Genomic DNA, 20,644 nt, shown 5'->3' with positions numbered 1-20,644 from the left:
CGTTTCGTTTAATGGCTACAGAGATACTGTGTACCGATCTGCATGATTGATGGACAACATCTTTAACAGGGACAGTTATGTCAGGTGTGTTCATATGCTAATGGTGATGTGATTTCAGATCAATTGCTCCAGCCACCGAGGAGAAACGCTGTGACAGACAGACACTCACTCAGACAGACAGACAGACATTTGGAAAATTATATGTTTGATATATTTAGGGACATGTCATGTAGTCTACCTGCACAGCCTTTGTGATCTACTGGTACACCCTACCTTTTAGGCACCCCTGGTCTATGGTTTTATATTTTTACGTGTAGCAAATGAGCAACAGTAAACGGTACATTATAGGCAAACAGTGCTCTTATTTTACATTCCACAGACCTGAAGACCTGAATGCGCTCTGGCCACGTTCAGGTGTTTAGACAGATATCTGGTGTTGTGTTTATAGACGGTTGCGTCCCCTCTCAAACTAGCATTTGCTAAGTCGGGCAACCTGAAGGCAAACTCCACCTGCCCAAAAGTTTTATTTACCTACCAGAGCAGGTGGGAAACCCTTAGTGTCAATGCCTGAATGGACTTAACTCATACGGTGCATTCATTCACCCCAGACACAAAAATGCTATGGAAAGTCATATCCATAGTTGTGGCCCTCCGCTGATAACAGGCTGTGTGTGGACAAACACGACTCCTAAATGCAAGGCCTCGACTCCTTTACAACATTGTAGCCAAGCTATACGTAGGATTAACTTTTTGTTATGATTTTAGTATCCCTACAGAGCAGGAGAAGAAGCTACATTAACATTATGGTGCTTGTGTCCTAACATTAACCTACATTAACTATGTGTGATGGTGGTGTTGGTGTCTCCTACAGAGCTGGAGAAGAAGCTACATTAACATTATGATGCTTTTATCCTAACATTAACCTACATTAACCCATTTAGGGCTAGAATTATTGAATGCTTTGAAAAATAGCAGATCTACAAGCTGGGGGTTCTAAAACCTTAGCGATTTAACAGTTAGGACAATTTTAAGATTTCTTTTATAAAAAAAGTTACATGGTATAACTTTAAGTGAAAAGGACCTTTTCTTTGACGATGGCTAGCCAGATTGCTGACATAGAAACATAGGTTTTTTTTTTAAAAAAACCTTAGAAGGATTCAAAAGACACTTATAGAATCGGGTCAAAATTCTAATTTTCACAATTTTTCAAAAATAGCAGATCTACAAGCTCGCAGCGTGGCACTCGGTGCCGCGCTGTGAGCTTGTATATCTGCTATTTTTCAATAGTTAAAGCATAAAATAATGATACACAATAATGTGTACCCGTTCTAAATGGGTATGGTGCTTGTGTATCCTACAGAGCAGGAGAAGAAGCTACATTAACAGTATGGTGCTTGTATCCTAACAGAGCAGGAGAAGAAGCTACATTAACAGTATGGTGCTTGTCTCCTACAGAGCAGGAGAAGAAGCTACATTAACAGTATGGTGCTTGTCTCCTAACAGAGCAGGAGAAGAAGCTACATTAACAGTATGGTGCTTGTCTCCTACAGAGCAGGAGAAGAAGCTACATTAACAGTATGGTGCTTGTCTCCTACAGAGCAGGAGAAGAAGCTACATTAACAGTATGGTGCTTGTGTCCTAACAGAGCAGGAGAAGAAGCTACATTAACAGTATGGTGCTTGTGTCTCCTACAGAACAGGAGAAGAAGCTACATTAACAGTATGGTGCTTGTGTCTCCTACAGAGCAGGAGAAGAAGCTACATTAACAGTATGGTGCTTGTGTCCTAACAGAGCAGGAGAAGAAGCTACATTAACAGTATGGTGCTTGTCTCCTACAGAGCAGGAGAAGAAGCTACATTAACAGTATGGTGCTTGTCTCCTACAGAGCAGGAGAAGAAGCTACATTAACAGTATGGTGCTTGTCTCCTACAGAGCAGGAGAAGAAGCTATATTAACAGTATGGTGCTTGTGTCCTAACAGAGCAGGAGAAGAAGCTACATTAACAGTATGGTGCTTGTCTCCTACAGAGCAGGAGAAGAAGCTACATTAACAGTATGGTGCTTGTCTCCTACAGAGCAGGAGAAGAAGCTACATTCACAGTATGGTGCTTGTCTCCTACAGAGCAGGAGAAGAAGCTACATTAACAGTATGGTGCTTGTATCCTAACAGAGCAGGAGAAGAAGCTACATTAACAGTATGGTGCTTGTCTCCTACAGAGCAGGAGAAGAAGCTACATTAACAGTATGGTGCTTGTATCCTAACAGAGCAGGAGAAGAAGCTACATTAACAGTATGGTGCTTGTCTCCTACAGAGCAGGAGAAGAAGCTACATTAACAGTATGGTGCTTGTCTCCTACAGAGCAGGAGAAGAAGCTACATTAAAGGAGCTATAGTCAACTTTTTCATTGTAGGTGTACATCCTAGTCTACAGACTAGGATGTAAACAAAGTACGGGCCCTGTAAATGTAAACAAAGGGCCAAAATGATTATTTTATCATTATTTTACGCTTTTTGTGGTCATTTTTTAATTGAAACACATATATGAAGCTTATTTTTTTATAAAATATTTTCGAAACATTATTTTTATTTTAGCATCTGTTTTTCAAGAAAAAGTTGACTATAGCTCCTTTAACTATGTGTCATGGTGTTTGTATCCTACAGAGCAGGAGAAGAAGCTACATTAACTATGTGTCATGGTATTTGTGTCTCCTACAGAGCAGGAGAAGAAGCGCGAGGCCAGGCAGAGGGAGCGGGAGGCCCGGGAGAAGGAGGCGCGTAAGAAGGAGAAGGCGGAGGAGAAGGAGAGGAGGAGGCAGGAGTACCAGGCGCAGATGGCTGCTCAGGTGGCCATGGAGCAGCAGAGGAAGAAGAAGGAGGAGAAGAAGAAGAACAGGAACGGACAGGCAGCAGGTACGACGACGTCAGGGTTATTCTCCTTCTCTGCAGAGAGTGTCTGCCAGCCTTTCTCAACCTGTCTCTTTCTGCACGCAGCAGTGGTCCTCAACCTGTCTCTTTCTGCACGCAGCAGGCAGCAGCAGTGCTTCTCAATCTTTTCAGGCCACGACCCCCCAAATAATCATATTTTAAATGACTAAGAGTTGAGGCATTACATTTTGTAATGCACAATCCTATTGTGAAAATAGCAGATCTACATGTGAGCATGTAGATCTGCTATTTTCACAATTTCTGCCTCTAATTTTTGACAATTTGGCCAATGTTTAATCTGTCATTTTAGAGGAAATAAAAAGACCTTAAATTGTCACTTTAGAAGTGTGAAGATACCCTCTATAGACTTAAACTTTGTTGGTTTGTTTTCTGTTGAGTGAGAAAACAGAGTTTCACATTTAGTTAATCATCTTGACCCACAGGTTGAGAACCACTGGGCTACAGCGTCTCAATACATAGGCTAGTCCTCATTACTTCACAATTCAGGGACTCATACTAATACCTCAAAGAAAATGAAAAGACCATTGCTGCATCAAAATGAATCAACAAACTTTACCATAAAACATTCAAACATTAGCCAAATTGTCTAATAATTTAAGAAAGAGGCAAACATTTTGTAAATAGCTGATCTACTGTACAAGCTCACAACGGTCAAACGTTTTATTGAGGACCCATACAATCTTTCTGGGACCCATTTAAATGACCACCTTTGGGAGCAGGGCAGTGGAGATGCTCGTTTGAAGTTTCTGTCCGTCATTGGAGCGCTGAAGAAAGTTGAAGCCAGCTCTGTTTGTTGTAACTCGTGTAGCTCATGCAGCGACTTGTAGCCTGTCGCTAGGGCTGTCACGATATGACATTTTACATGACGATTAATTGTCACTCTGCGATTAACGATTTAATTGTGTTTTTGTTGTTGACAATTATATTTCTGTTTGGCTTTTAGGCTTTGAGGTTACACATGGTAGATATGATACATAACCTAAGTATACAAAGAAATTACTGACATATTTGACAACTTTATACTTAAAAAGAACATTGATAGTGGAAATAGCCGATCTACAAGCTCACAACGCGTCGCGATGCGACGCGTTGTGAGCTTGTAGATCTGCTATTTCCACTATTTTTGACTTTTTTTTTTTAATATATGAACATTTTTCAACATGGAAAGATTATGACGATTATGAAAAATAATCGCGATTATTTAAAGAAAATCACGATTAGACGATTATGTAATAATTGTGACAGCCCTACCTGTCGATTTGATGCTGCTAGTGTGACAGCAGCAATTAGTCCAACTTTCTCATGTAAGAATATAGTGCAACATACTCTGTAAATGACGTGGTATCAGAATGGGATAGACTGATGTAAGCCCCTCTTCTACTACGAGCTGGAACCAGAACTTTACAGAACCTGAACCTATTTTTTTTTTCTGGTTTTGTTTCCATAGCGCACGGCCCGTTTTTTTTCCTTCTTTTTTTTTTGGGACCTTCCTGGTTAGGTGTGGGTATATGGAAACGTAAGCAGAACTTGGTCCCGGAACTTCACAGGTTCTTGAAAGTTCTTGGTTCTGGTTGGGCCCTGTTATGTAGGGGCTTTACTCATACACATACAAAGTATAAAATAGTGGTTAAAACAAGTGCTTAAATGACCTTCTTTCTCTAACGTGAGTCTCTTCTCCTCTGCCATCTCATCTCCACCAGACAAAAAGGCCGGCGCCGCTGAGCCCGCCCCCAAACCCCGGGGCCGCTCCCTCATTGGCCTGCTGCTGAAGCTCCTCCTCCTGCCCCTGCTGGGATTGGCCGTGGCGGCGGCGGTGTGCCGGCTGACGGAGCTGCGGACGGACGGAGCGTGCGTGGCGCTGGGAGCGGCCGCAGACGAAGGCATGGCCTGGGCCCGCCAGCAGGGGGAGCAGGTCAGAGAGATGTGGGCGCTGGTGGAAAAGGTACGCATCAATGCACGCATCAATCAATGTATGTTGGTTGGTATCAAAATGTACTTAAAGCAGTGTTTCTTAAAGGTGATACACCATGAAATTTCACTTTTCCTATTTTAAAACCTTTTTTTGGGGTCCCACTAGCACCTTCTATCCTCACAAAGTCCCATTTCTGACCGTTGTGTCGTTCTCTGGTTTTGGGAAGGCGAAGGTTAAAAGCATCCCACGGGTTCTCAAAACAGGCAGTGCAGATTTTCTGCCGTCGCTGACGTCATCGACGGCCGTTTTTGAAGATATATATATTTTTTTCAAAAACAATTTTTTTTTCAAAAATATAAAAAAAAAAAAGATTTTGAGGGGGGGTGGCGCAGTTCAGGCCAAAGGTGGTACTGCAGCTGAAATGCTCTGAGAGCCATTCAAAAATGAGAGAGGCTCTCTATTCAGGAGTGGTAATTTAGCCTCAAACCTTTTGAAAAACGTTTTTGGGACATAAACAATATGACATAAATACTTTTTAAATTCATGGTGTATCACCTTTAAACTTTTTTCATGTCAAGGACTCTGACACTTATTAGCCCGCGGACCCCCTCTTCTTATCACCTTCCTGGACGTTAGCGGCATCGGTGTTACATATTGGTATTTGGTAGCGACCGTCAGGTCGCAGTTACTATCAAAACCTCGACCAGCTGTCCGTCAGTCAGTCCGTCTGTCACACATCACCACCACTGTCACACGTCTCCGCCACCGTTGCCCCGATCCATGCCAAATTTTGCACACACACTCCTTGCCTGCCAAACCACTACCTCCACCCATCAATTCTCACATGACCCTCTTCTAGCACCACCATGAGGCAGATTCTCGCAAAACACATTTTTGGACACTGTTCCTACAAATTTTGCCCTAAAATCACGCAAATCAGTACACACTTGCTCTACACTCATGTCATCAACATGGATCTGTCCCATATAGCGCCAACTTCAGGCCGTTTTTTTTAAAACACATTTTTGGACCCTACTCCTACAGATTTTGCCCTAAAATCACGCAAATCGGTACACAGTATGTCTACATTCATGTCATCAAACATATTTTTGGACACTGCTCCTACACATTTTGCCCTAAAATCACGCTGCGACCTGACGGTCGCTTATCTCCCGATTAGGGAGTCTTACTGGTACTTGGGTAAATTAACTTTTGTTTCTTTACAGCACTGGCTGGTGGAGCGGCTGTCCTCGTGGCTCCGGGAACAGGAAGTGGTCATCAGACAGATGTTGGGCCAGCTGGCGTCGCGAGCCTCGGAGATGCTGGACTCCCTGCAGAGCGCCAAGAACTAGAGACTGTCAGACCCTCCTCCCATGTCCTGACCGCACCGGGCCCCCAGAGGGCGCTGTCGCACAGGTTCCTGTTGGTATAATATATTCTGACATAGACCCATTTTAGACCAGGAATTCATCATTGCTCATTATTTATTTCAACTGTTGAAAAAATAGCAGATATAGATCATGAAACGATTTCCGTAAAAAAATGCCAATCCTTTTTTCACGAAGGCCCCAGAGCCGGGGGAGACGTCTACAGCAGTGTTTCTCAACCTTTTTTCTGCATGGCCACACTTTTCATGTCCCAAGAATCCATGGGCACACCAACATAATACAGGGGTGTAAATATCGTCACTGTCGGGAAGAAACCTTGTATCTCCAAGTTTCACATTTGTAAGTTTCTTCGCAAAGTAAAGCCCTGCTTCATCATGCAAGGCTGTCGCACGACAGTAGTGAAAACGGCAGATCTACAAGCACACAACGCCTCGCGGTGCGAGGCGTTGTGTGCTAGTAGATCTGCTGTTTTCACTAGTTTAAATCATTTTTAAAATGATAAATACAATACAGGCAGTTTCAAGGGGCACACTTGACCCTTGTCAGGGGCACACCAAAGGTCCCCAGGCACAGTGGTTGAGAAACACTGGTCTACCTTTCTTTGTCTGCGTATTTTTCCGAAAACGTGTAAAAAGAAAAGAATTCCGGCCTTAAAGTAAACTGAAGTGTGGCCTGCATCTGGGCACATACAGTACGTCTCAAAGTTTGTTTTACACCCAGCGTCCCATTGGCCGAGCTTCACAGGACACGCTGTGATTGGCTAGTGGGACGCTTGATGAAATTAACTCGTAAATAGCACCGCTCACTTCACACTAGGTGTGATTTTTGTTTTTATTTTGCGTTGAAATGGCCATATATGGGGGGAGTCTTGGATTAGGTCATATAAGAACTGTCTTCCAATAATAAACCCATTACATCTGTGTCACCTAAATACTTTAACCCTTATTGAGCGGTGCAAACCGCTCCTATATTTCACTTTCGGTTTATCTAGTTAAAACATATTAGCACAGGGCGATTCTTTCATTCTTCATCGATTGGCTAGTTGAGTAATTAAACATAATAATCGACCAATCAGAAACCGTTCTACTCGTGACGACATGTGTTAGCCAAACAGAACAGACCAATCAAATGCTGTGTTGTTCATGCTAATTTAGATCTGTCTTGGCCATTACACTTGCACTTGAGACCGGTTTAAAGTTCATGAAAGGTCCAGGTGTAATGGCCAGGTTGTTTCATATCCAGGACTTTTCCTAAACCCTCTGTCTGTTTTGTTTGAGCTTCTGGTCTGGACTGCATATTATTTTTCTCTTCTATTCACTCTTTGACTGCCACCAGGCTGTTAATGGCCAGGCTGTTTGTCTGACATCCTGTCTGTTCTCCCTCTGTCTCCCCCTTGCTTTATAACCCACAAGAAGCTCTATTTGGCTCTATCTGGTTTCAGACAGCGACAATTAGGAGTTTCTCCTGCATCTCGGCTACTCAAAATGGAGTTTCTGGTGACACATAAATGTGCACATGAATGTGCACGATAAATTGTTATTAGCCTTTGGTCTGGTCAAGGATACTAACAAACCTGGCTGGTATGTTGCGCATAATATACTCCCGACATAATCTGTTTCCAAGAGGCAACCCAGCACTTCTTGGCGTTTGCCGTCAGTCAAAGTTAGAGGGAAAAAGTCTGACCAACCGCATATCCTGGACCTTTCTGGCGCAAATCGACCCCCACCCAGGATTCAAGACAGCGACCACGCTACATTAAACCCTGTAGTCTATGGTTGCTGTTTCAAATCCTGGTTGGTGTTCAATTTGAGCCGGTGTAAAGGTCAGGACACACGAAAACCTTATATAGTCTGAGCAGACCTCCAGACTGACATCATACACAACACAAAGAATATTGCCATGCATGCCTATCAACACTGATTCGCGCAGGCGCCCTTACAGGAATTAGTTTGCACCGCTCACTTCGCACGGGTGCGATTTTTTTTTTAAATTCTTTTTATTTTTTAATTCTTTTTACAGAAAACAATTAGGATTTAGAACAGGGGTTCCCAAACCTTTTGGGCTCAAGGCACCCCTAGAAATGTTATTTTAAGTGTCCAAATAAATTCCAACTATTATCAAATTATCTCGCGGCACCCCTGGGCTGCTGTCACGGCACCCCAGGGTGCCCCCCTCACCCACTTTGAAAGGTGGGTGAGGGGTTTGTGGGTAAACAAAGCATCTGGGCATTTCTTTCAGGGAGGGGTGGTTCTGCATCACAGAGTTTGTTTATTTCTGGAAAACAGTTCTTATAATTATTTTTATTTTTATTTTCAACGCCAAAATTAACAATAGGAACCTGGGGGAACCTGGGGGATGGCGCCATCTAGTGGCTGTGACGTCAGACTTGGATGGTCTGTTATCACTTTGTCTATGCTTGTGTGAATGAGGCATGAATGGTTGTTTGTCCCCGTTATGAAGAGGAAGAGGAGGAGGAGGAGGAAGCCCGTGGGCACCTCAAAAATGGTTATTTAACTCTGTGGTTCTCAACATTTTCAGGCCGTGACCCCCAAGATAATGATATTTTAACTGGGGACCCTACTGTGAAAATTGCCGATCTACATGCTCACAACGTTGTGAGCATGAAAATAATTTTGAACTTAATTTTACATTGCAATATTTAAGAACCATTTTTCCAAATAATTTAAAGTTTTGGTCTGGAAGTTATGCTCCACAGCTTCTTCCATGGGGGACTTCCCCATTGGTCGAACTCCCGTTGGATCCAACAGCGTCGGCAGGTTAGATAATCACCCGCGACCGTCGGCAGGTTAGATCATCACCCGCGACCGTCGGCAGGTTAGATCATCACCCGCGTCACGGTTACTGAGGTTAGGTTTAAAAAAAAAAGCAATTATGCTATGACACATACAAAACTATGGCACCACCTCTATAAGAGAGAATTAAAATGTGGTTCCATGTCAGTACTGTGTCCCAGGTGGATTACAGACAGGCCGTGGTCCAGGTTATCTGACTTCTTTCATCGTTTAATCTGAGAGCTTGTAGATCTCCTATTTTTGGCTAAAGGTCTCCTCAGAATAGGGACGCGAGGGTTGTTAATTTAAATTATTGACCTATCACACAGAGATTTTGGCGCGGCCCCCCTGTAGTAACTCTTGAGGCCCCCCTAGGGGACCTTGTCCCATGTCCCATGTCGTACAGAGGGAGAGAGAGGGGTCCATGTCAGTACTCTGTCCCATGTCGTACAGAGGGAGAGAGGGGTCCATGTCAATACTCTGTCCCATGTCGTACAGAGGGAGAGAGGGGTCCATGTCAATACTCTGTCCCATGTCGTACAGAGGGAGAGAGGGGTCCATGTCAGTACTCTGTCCCATGTTGTACAGAGGGAGAGAGGGGTCCATGTCAATACTCTGTACCATGTTGTACAGAGGGAGAGAGGGGTCCATGTCAATACTCTGTACCATGTCGTACAGAGGGAGAGAGGGGTCCATGTCAGTACTCTGTCCCATGTCGTACAGAGGGAGAGAGGGGTCCATGTCAATACTCTGTACCATGTCGTACAGAGGGAGAGAGGGGTCCATGTCAATACTCTGTACCATGTCGTACAGAGGGAGAGAGGGGTCCATGTCAATACTCTGTACCATGTCGTACAGAGGGAGAGAGGGGTCCATGTCAGTACTCTGTCCCATGTCGTACAGAGGGAGAGAGGGGTCCATGTCAATACTCTGTACCATGTCGTACAGAGGGAGAGAGGGGTCCATGTCAATACTCTGTACCATGTCGTACAGAGGGGGAGAGGGGTCCGTGTCAATACTCTGTACCATGTCGTACAGAGGGGGAGAGGGGTCCATGTCAATACTCTGTACCATGTCGTACAGAGGGAGAGAGGGGTCCATGTCAATACTCTGTCCCATGTCGTACAGAGGGAGAGAGGGGTCCATGTCAATACTCTGTCCCATGTCGTACAGAGGGAGAGAGGGGTCCATGTCAATACTCTGTCCCATGTCGTACAGAGGGAGAGAGGGGTCCATGTCAATACTCTGTCCCATGTCGTACAGAGGGAGAGAGGGGTCCATGTCAATACTCTGTCCCATGTCGTACAGAGGGAGAGAGGGGTCCATGTCAATACTCTGTACCATGTCGTACAGAGGGGGAGAGGGGTCCGTGTCAATACTCTGTACCATGTCGTACAGAGGGGGAGAGGGGTCCATGTCAATACTCTGTCCCATGTCGTACAGAGGGAGAGAGGGGTCCATGTCAATACTCTGCCCCATGTCGTACAGAGGGAGAGAGGGGTCCATGTCAATACTCTGTCCCATGTCGTACAGAGGGAGAGAGGGGTCCATGTCAATACTCTGTCCCATGTCGTACAGAGGGAGAGAGGGGTCCATGTCAATACTCTGTACCATGTCGTACAGAGGGGGAGAGGGGTCCGTGTCAATACTCTGTACCATGTCGTACAGAGGGGGAGAGGGGTCCATGTCAATACTCTGTCCCATGTCGTACAGAGGGAGAGAGGGGTCCATGTCAATACTCTGTCCCATGTCGTACAGAGGGAGAGAGGGGTCCATGTCAATACTCTGTCCCATGTCGTACAGAGGGAGAGAGGGGTCCATGTCAATACTCTGTACCATGTCGTACAGAGGGAGAGAGGGGTCCATGTCAATACTCTGTCCCATGTCGTACAGAGGGAGAGAGGGGTCCATGTCAATACTCTGTCCCATGTCGTACAGAGGGAGAGAGGGGTCCATGTCAATACTCTGTCCCATGTCGTACAGAGGGAGAGAGGGGTCCATGTCAATACTCTGTCCCATGTCGTACAGAGGGAGAGAGGGGTCCATGTCAATACTCTGTCCCATGTCGTACAGAGGGGGAGAGGGGTCCGTGTCAGTACTCTGTCCCATGGGGATCACAGACAGGCCGTGGTGCAGGTTATCTGGATCAGAAGATTCTTTAGGAGCCTTTTCTTCTCCCAGTAGGAAGTTGTCTGGCTTGGTGTCAGCGAGGCACGCATGCTTTTAGAGTTTCTTCATTCGGTCTGTAAACCTCAATGGCCTCCATTTCACGCTGTGTCACGAATGGCAGATTAGGACTAACCAACTTCAGTGGTGAGATTCTGTCTAGCTTTAATCTTGGATGTTGTGTGGAAGGTTGTCATGTTTAATGGAGTCACTGCTGTTTGGAGCATTCATGCGTGTGAAGGAGAGGACAGGAGTAAAGATATGAACCCATTTAGGCCTGAACACATTATGACGCAATATTTTATGCTTTAAATATAAAAAAAATAGCAGATATACAAGCTCGCAGCGCGGCACCGAGTGCCGCGCTGCGAGCTTGTAGATCTGCTATTTTTGAAAAATCGTGAAAATTTGAATTTTGACCCGATTCTATAAGTGTCTTTTGAATCCTTCTAAGATTTTGGGGAAAAAAACTATGTTTCTATGTCAGCAATCTGGCCAGCCATCGTCAAAGAAAAGGTCCTTTTCACTTAAATGCAGCTCAGTTAGTCTGTTTTTGAGAGACTACTATGTCAGTGGTTCTCAAACCTTTTCATGTGAAGAACCCCCAAAATGATATTTATTTGGCCACGGACCCGCATCTCAAAATATCTAGTTCCAGGGACCACCCAGAAGCAAAATTTGAGTTACCAACGTTCGCTTTGAAAATACATATATTCAAAGATTTGCACACATTTTCACGACTTTTTCCAAAAATAGCAGATCTACTCTGTGAGCTTGTATATCTGCTATTTTTCACTGGTTAAAGCATTCAATAATTCTAGGCCTAAATGGATTAACTGTTGTTCTGGTGGTTTGGCAGCTCTTCAAGCGAAGACAGAACGGTACTAAAAAGGCATAACGATCTTCAGAGCTTCACAGAGAGAGTGAAGCTAAACTGCACCCTAACTCAGTCAGGCTACAAGTGAACTGGATAACGGGTTCACCAGGGCTTTTTATACTTTGAAGAAGAGGGTGCTCAAACACACTGAACTTAAAAATGTGTATGAAATACCAGTCTGCGGATGTGGCTTAAATAAACGATTAAAGCCAGGAAAAGACAAACATTGCCAGAAGATATCCAGTGTCATATTACGATGTGGGCATATTGCCCCCCGCCCTGACGCTAGTTAGTTTTGTGTTTTTATAAAATGTGTTTTGAGGTGGATGTGTAGGGCTCCACGACGGCTGTGGACACCTGGGGAGCTGGGTAGACCGCAAACTCCAGTTTTGACTTCTTCCCGTTGTACAAACACTGGGTCGGGACCCATTTGTGTGTTACGGACCCATTTTTATGGCTCCCTTTATGCCTATACTTTGTTTTTAATTATTAGTATTATTTCAAAACCTTTTCATAAAACATTCCCAAAAGAAATGCAAAATCTCTCATGGATTAAAAGCAAATGTAATGATTACTGAAAGAATCATTCAATTTGAAGAAATAATAGAAAGATAATAGAAAATAATAAGGAAGAAATAATAAATAGAAAATCAGTAAATTAGAAAACATAATGATTAAGAAGTAGTGAAAAAAGAAGATCTAAATGTAGATCGGCTATTTTCACTAGTTTGGGTCCTGGGCAAAAGCCTAATGTCTCTTCTGGGTCACAGTGATAGAAACTTTTTTCTCCTTTTTTATATTAACCACTTGCCAAAAATGGCAGATCTACAAGCTCACAACGCCTCGCAGCGCGAGGCGTTGTGAGTTGTAGATCGGCAAAGAGGTTTGTTCAAGTTTATTAAGAATTGATGGTTCAAGTGGTTAAATATCTGAAAACACAAATTGACATGAATCCAAAATACACTGATGATTGTGCTGTCAAACGATGAAACTATATGGAATCTGGGGGTCCCTGCTTCATCTCTCTCTCTCAGCTAAGGGGTCCTTGCCTGCGAGGCGTTGTGAGCTTGTAGATCGGCTATTTTCGGCAAAGAGGTTTGTTCAAGTTTATTAAGAATTGATGGTTCAAGTAGTTAAATATCTGAAAACACAAATTGACATGAATCCAAAATACACTGATGATTGTGCTGTCAAACGATGAAACTATATGGAATCTGGGGGTCCCTGCTTCATCTCTCTCTCTCAGCTAAGGGGTCCTTGCCTGCGAGGCGTTGTGAGCTTGTAGATCGGCTATTTTCGGCAAAGAGGTTTGTTCAAGTTTATTAAGTATTGGATGGTTCAAGTGGTTAAATATCTGAAAACACAAATTGACATGAATCCAAAATACACTGATGATTGTGCTGTCAAACGATGAAACTATATGGAATCTGGGGGTCCCTGCTTCATCTCTCTCTCTCTCTCAGCTAAGGGGTCCTTGCCCTGAAAACGTTGAAGACCCCTGGTCTAAAAGGTTTGGGAACCACTGCAGTAGTAAATGGATGAATGGATGGATGGATGCAAAAAGACCACCTTAAATTCCTATGGAATTGTTGATCTCGTCTGCTCTTTGTAATATCAGTCTCTGTGCTTGCTTTGTTTTTAAAAACCCAGTGAAACGTGGTCTCAAATGGCAGCCTTATACTGCATTTACCATGCTTTGTCTGTGCTTAACAACCAAAGCCTTACGGGTGGCCAGTCGGCAGTGGTGACAGTACTTTGCTTAAAGGGGCACTCCACCACTTTTCAACCTATGTTCATATAATTGGTCCTCACTCAAAAATAGCTTCTTCTTTTTTTTTCTTTTTTTTTTTTCAGAGGAAGGCTGTGGGCAGGTCAGAAACCCATCGTTTTGTGACATCATCGATTGCCAATCCAGCTTATAGAAACTGCAGGCTTTCTATTCCTGAAAAGTTGCAATTTTAAAGTGGAAGCCATTGTTCTCGCGATAATAAACATCTAAATATTGTTTTCAAAAATATTTATTACATTTTTTTGGGGGGAAATGATGTCACAAGACGATGGATTCTGAACTTCCCACAGCTCTCCTAGGAGACTTGGACTGAGTAGAAAAAAAATGTGATATTTTATCATGAACATTAGTGAGGACCTATTATTTGAAGACAGGTTGAAAAGTGGTGAACTACTCCTTTAAGTATCAATACTGCAATGTATAAGTACTTTGTTAGAATGTTTGTAGATTGGCTGTAAAGGTACAACATTTGGATCCCAGATGCAGTGGAGAAGAAGTAAAAATACAGAAAATCGGAAATACTCCAGTAAAGGGAAAAGTACCTCAAAATTGCAATCTCAATTACAGTACTTGAGTAAATGTACAGTACTTAGTTACTTTACACCACTGCCAGTGGGGTTACTGAAGGTAGCCTATACCAGTGGTTCTCAACCTGTGGGTCGGGGACCCCCAAATTATTTTGGGGGGTCCCCAGATGATTAGTCTAATGTGAAACATTGTTTTCTCACTCAATGGTAAACAAACCAACATAACGTTTGAGTCTATAAAGGGTACCTGCACATTCCTAAAGTGACAATTTAAGGACTTTTTAATACCTCAAAAATGACAAATGAAACATTGGGCAAATTGTCAAATATTAGAGGCAGAAATTGTGAAAATAGCAGATATACATGCTCACAACGCCTTGCAACACGAGGCGTTGTGAACATGTAGATCTGCTATTTTCACAATAGAACTGTGTAATACAAAATGTAATGCCTCAACTCATAGTGCTCGTCAGGGTGGTGAGGGGGTCCCCTCTTAAAATATGATTATTTTGGGGGTCGCGGCCTGAGAAGGTTGAGAACCACTGGCCTACACTATGTGAGAATGGCTTGTAATCGGTCACAAGTCATTGACACTGTAGGCAGGAGGATATGTCCTCAAATCAATATGGGCCTATAAGAGGATTATTAAAAAATAAAATCGCTTACGATTAATGAATGATTATTGTATGCATTTTTAATTGTTTTTCAGTGAAAATGGCAGATCTACAAGCTCTCGTTGTGAGCTTGTTCATCAGCTATTTTCGCTGTTTTTCTTTTTTCTTTTTTCTTTTTTTTTTTAAATAAAACAAAGTATACAGTATGACGGGTGAACTTTTAGTCAGACTAATCAATCTGGTCTGTTATATACTATCCTATAATTATTATTTTTTTTGTGTCAATTCATTGATCCATATCAATAAGAAAGAGAACAAATGCTTCTTGATTATTCGGTTATAAGTCAGTTAATTGTTTCAAAGTATCTTTTTTGATATAATTTCGGTTAATTGCCCAGCCTTCTGTGCTGCATTAATTGCTTTATTGAAAGAAAGTGTGTGATCTAGTTTTGAGTTCTCTTGCACACACTTTTTTTTATGTAACACTGTCTTACTATGGAGTATGAATTCTGCTTTTGCAGTACATTTGTGAACGCTCTCATGCTCTGTGTACGGTTGATATTATTTGTCGGTGAATAAAAGCTGCTGTTGGAGATGCTTTGCTAATTCAGAATTTGTCTCATTTTTAAATAAACTGTGAGAAAATGTACATCGTGAGCCCATCGTTAGCCGTATTATGGAATCATGAGCTGAGTGAAAAGTTAAATCATTTATACCTGGAATGCATTTCTGTCTCTTAGAGACAGAAATGCATTTTAACCACCTTAACCATTATTTTTGGCTATTCAAAAATAGCAGATACACAACCTCATAGCGTGGCGCAGAGATATGAACTTGTAGATCTGCTATAGGACCTGTTTGTACACACCTCGTTGAACATAAAGTGTTAAAGAACCGCTGTCCCAGTGGACTCCTGATGTGTCGTAGGTAGTACATCGGTGTCATACATATTCTGATGTATTACCCGCTTATTGTAAGTCGCTTTGGATTAAAAGCGTCTGCTAAATGCCTAAACTGTAAACTGAAGAAAACCAGGAGGCTGACGTTCGGTAATTGGGTCTTATGATCAAAATAATCACAAACCATTCAAAGCTTTATAGACCAACAGTATTTATTTTTGACATACACGTCATACAGGGAGCAAGTGTAAGAATTTAAGGGACAACATTGTAAATATATTTTTTTTTCACGAGGGTTCATATTTTAGATTGTAATTAGAGAAAAGAATGAGTGTTAAAATGTTTCCATTTACGGCTTTCTATCATTTTAACCATTTCAGTGATTTGGATTTCAGTGGGCAGGGGCATGCGTAGGCCTACAAGTGGCTAAATCTGTATTTTTGGCACGTAATTATTTGGCACCGTCAATTTCTTTATTACTGTTTACAGTAACACTACTAGCCCCCATTGTGGTGCATCTTGGGAATGGGCTCATTGTGTGTAAAAATACATATTTAGCCACTTGTATGCATGCCCCCACCCACTGAAATCTTGAGACCAATATAATAATAACAGGGTCAGAACCTGTTGTCTTTTAGTGGACCTATGCTGCCATCTAGTGGTGGAAAGGACTCTACTTGGAAGCTACTCGTAACCATTTACCCACATCATCTGAAATAAAGGTTTATCTTTATCCGATCTTTACTCATCTTAAACATAATAATATATATAGTCTGATAAAGGTTTGTTTTAAATATGTTGATTGACACAGCAGCACACTGAGAAAATAACAATGGTGCCCTCCCTGGAGAAGGTCAGGAATAATGTGAATATAAATGGCTTAATGCCTCATTCAAACGTTCTTGAACACAACAGTGCTTATTTGTACTGTATTGTTAAATCACCTGCTGTTATGATATTTAGACCAGCTGCAGCTAATGTCCACATCTCCATCAAACTGCCGTGATCGGGTCTTGAACCTGCGACTCTCTGCTCACCAGGCAGTCACGTTTACCATTCACCCACAGACTACCCTCTCTTTTAAGGTGGTTCTCAAACGCTCTCATGTGAAAGTGATGTATTTGGCCACGGAACCCCATGTGAACATCAAAATAAACAAGCAACAGCACAACAATGATACGAAACATTTTTAAATGATTATCTTTTATATGTGTGTGTGTGTGTGTGTGTGTGTGTGTGTGTGTGTGTGTGTGTGTGTGTGTGTGTGTGTGTGTGTGTGTGTGTGTGTGTGTGTGTGTGTGTGTGTGTGTGTGTGTGTGTGTGTGTGTGCGTACTGTTGTTAGTTATAGAAGACGGCCATTTTTGACAGAAGAGCCAGCATGATGGCTCAGTGTGATATCATAGGTCTAACTAACAACTACTGAATCATTTAGTGCAACAACGTGAATTAAACCATCACAGAGTTTGTCTTTTAGTGGCTTTATATTCCAGCTGTCAGTCAGTACAAGCGGCAGCCGTTCGCAACTGGTAAAAGCGAACCTAGCCCAGCCCTACCCTTCCCTGACCCTTCCTTCTTTGTAGGCTACTTACTGTTTAGACTTAGGTCTACTGTTGTTTGTTTATTCTTTTTTCCCCCTGACTATTCTTTTTTCCCCCTGACTATATCTACTGCATAGTACTGTGTTCTATTCGTCTGTCATTCAATGTTATTTGAAATAACTTAAATAAGCTGTCTTTTTTAGGATCTCCTTTTAGTTGACCTTGTACCAGTGAACTGTACCGTCATGAACCTTTTCCTATGCAAACTGCAAACTTCCAATAAGCAGCACCAGCACCAGCACCAACCAGTGAGGTGGGAGGTTACAGTAAAAGCTCAGACAGGCGTCGTTACTTTCTCCATAACCACCAGAGTGTATCGTGTCGAACCACCGGGGGGGTCAAACCCCCCCCCCCCCCGGCCCCCGGGGGTACACAGAGTACATGGATGAGTGTTGGCTTTGGTGCATGGTCTGTGCTGAGACAGGACAGTGAGGACACGGGCTGGCCTTGAACCTGCTTTGGCCTGGCATCGTGATACACAGGTCGCTTTTAGGTAGCCGCGTCTTACCCGCTTGCCTAATACACCGCCACATAGTCATGAGTAGTGGCGTTTCCATAAACTTATTCGAATTAGGGAAGCGTATTATCAGAAATACGCATTAAGACAAAGCGAATTTAGCATGTTTCCATTTGCGGGTGTCATTCGAATTAGCGACGTCGCAAGAGTTGATCGGGCTGATTTTTATCAGACCGAACCTGAGCACTGCACCGTCTGCACGTCTGACTGCTGTGACTCGGTCGCTGTCTAGTAGTGGGAAGAAGGTGTTATCATCATCATGGCCCCACATAACTTTTAAATACAATTGGCGACGAGTCTCTTACGAAATTGGCAAGAGTTCCTCTCAATACATAAAGCTACCGGTTCACCGGGAAAACCGCGGTCGCGTCGCTGCAGTTGCACAGTGCAAGTTTTAGAGTCCTCTGGAAGGTCAGGTGGCCGATCTGCAAGCTCTCAACGCGGCGCGGAGACGTGGATGCGAGCTGCTGCTGTGCCTGTGAGCTTGTAGATTGGGCACGTCAGGCACGCAACACCGTGGGATGAGGAAGGGTTCGCTCGCCACCGATGGCTTGAGGTGAAAACGGGAGGAATTTACACATGGTCCGTGTCACTCCGTGTGTAACAAACAACAGGTTTGTTTTGTGGGCTAACGCTATACCATGGACAAAGCGGCAGGGGATGAGGAAATGGACCTAGAACGTCATCATCTATTCGCATGTATTGTCTGACCCGTTTCCATTCACTTAAGCGCATTTAGTTTATTCGATAAAGGCTCAAAATCCTCCTCCTCCAAGCGGATAACTTTTTTTTGCGGATAATGAAAGTTTATTCGCATTTTGAAGTGTTTCCATAAAAACATTTTGCGATTAAGCCGTTAATGCGCAAAAAGTGGCTTTATGGAAACGCCACTAGTGTTTCTGTTTGAGCTTTTAACCGTGATAGATAGAGATAGATGTTGATAGGAACCCATGTGTTCGGGTTGGGGGGGAACAGTTTAGATGACGGACCATTTCATTCACAACATGAGAGCTTAAGGTAGGATACACAACTCATGATGTGTGTGGCATTATTATTTATTTCATTTCAATATTTCAATATAAGTTATACAACTCATTCATAGAGTTATTAAACATGTTCATTATTAATAGAGTCATGTTAACACGGAGGCCTTGAAGAAGGATGGTGGTTTGTTAACTTGGAAACTAAAAACGGACGGTTAGTTTGGCTAAGCTGCTGCCTGCAGCATCGTTAGCATCACTTTAAGGCTGAAATTGTGCCCATGCTAGTAAAGCAAGCCTGATAAAGTATCAAACATGCACAAAATTCAACAGAACACAGGAAAATAATATCTGTTAAGAAGTTTTGGGGGGAAGACCACCAGACCCCGGTTGGGGAGTTCCGCGCACACCCTAAAAAATAAATCTCCTGGATTCTCCTGGACTGACAGTCCAAGTTGATTTGGTTGGATGTTTGGCAGTACAGTTCACTGATACAAGCTCAACTAACTTTTAGTTAAGACAAAGCGTATTTACATTGAGATGAGAGCCTTCACTTTATCTCAAATAACATTGAATGACAGACAGATAGAATTATAGATCATAGAACACAGTACTATCATAGTATGAACACAAAAATACAACACCTATATGCCCATGGACCCCCATTTGAAAGGATTTGCTTGTAGATCGGCTATTTTCACTACTTCTTAAACATGTGTTCTAAAAGGTGGAATTTCTTGGATTTTTCTTTGATTTCTTCATAATTACTACACAAGAAAAACATTGAATTTTGTTTTTTATTCACGAAAATAATGGCTTTTTTTATTTTTTTTATATTAATAATTTAAAACTAAATGTAGGAAACTAGTGGTGTACATGATTAGAGATACTGGGTGTTCATATTATGATGCCAGTTTTAATGGACAATTATTGTTTTCAATTACTGCTTTAGCAATGGTCAGTTCACTGTCATTTTAGTCCAGTAGCCAGCCCATAGAGCCCCATTGTGAACCCGGACATTTTGAGTACCCTAAAGTTTTATGTTAGAAATGTTGAGTATGGGTCCCCAGCAGTTAGAAACTGCCGGATGCTAACTTGCATATGTTGGGCAATTTTCATAATTAGCATAATTAGATTACATTAACATAATCACTAATGGAAAATATGTCAAAAACTGATTGGCCGATTTGAACAATATTGGAGTGGTTTTTCTAAATTCAAAATGGCCGTTTTAAACCGGAAATGGCCATATACCAACTTAAATTTTGATACTTTTTTTGTTGATTAAGTGTGCCTGCCATGCAACGCAATGGCAAAACACTTATTGTAATCCGCCATACTTGAGTAAGTAATGTTCTTGCAAATTTCGGCGCGTAATAACTGCCGCACAATTTACGCCACCGCCGCAATATATACATCAAAACGTGCGGCTCGGCCGGGAATGGGGTGCTATTACTTTTCTTTCCGATCCGCGTTACCATTGCGACGTAATTCGCAAAAAACGACGCCAAAAAACCCCATTGACTTTGAATGGGGGACTCCGAAAAAAAAACAGAAACTTTGGCGCCACATAACTCTGCCATACTTTTGCCTAGCAACGTGATTTAAACTTTAAAATGCACACACAACTTTGGTCTTT

The 20,644-nt window shown here is 42.6% G+C and overlaps 1 protein-coding gene across 2 annotated transcripts in view; it reads left to right on the top strand.

The window, feature by feature from the left end:
- Nucleotides 1-20,644, top strand: part of lrrc59 (leucine rich repeat containing 59) — a 43,534-nt gene that overhangs the window by 9,627 nt on the left and 13,263 nt on the right. The window contains exons 7-9 of one of the 2 annotated variants that reach the window (XR_013962958.1): nt 2,715-2,909; nt 4,646-4,887; nt 6,084-6,273. Coding sequence is in view for 1 of the 2 variants with exons in the window: in XM_080747033.1 (XP_080603159.1) it covers nt 2,715-2,909; nt 4,646-4,887; nt 6,084-6,209 (563 nt within the window). In the remaining variant the exon portion in view is untranslated. Of the gene's footprint in view, nt 1-2,714; nt 2,910-4,645; nt 4,888-6,083; nt 6,423-20,644 lie in introns of those variants that run through there. The other variant, XM_080747033.1, reaches the window with a different exon arrangement.

This window comes from Nannobrachium achirus, assembly GCF_963921795.1.
Source record: "Nannobrachium achirus genome assembly, chromosome: 18".
NCBI lineage: Eukaryota > Metazoa > Chordata > Actinopteri > Myctophiformes > Myctophidae > Nannobrachium > Nannobrachium achirus.
The sequence above is the reverse complement of the archived record's forward strand: the minus strand, read 5'-3'. Positions and strand labels throughout refer to the sequence as shown.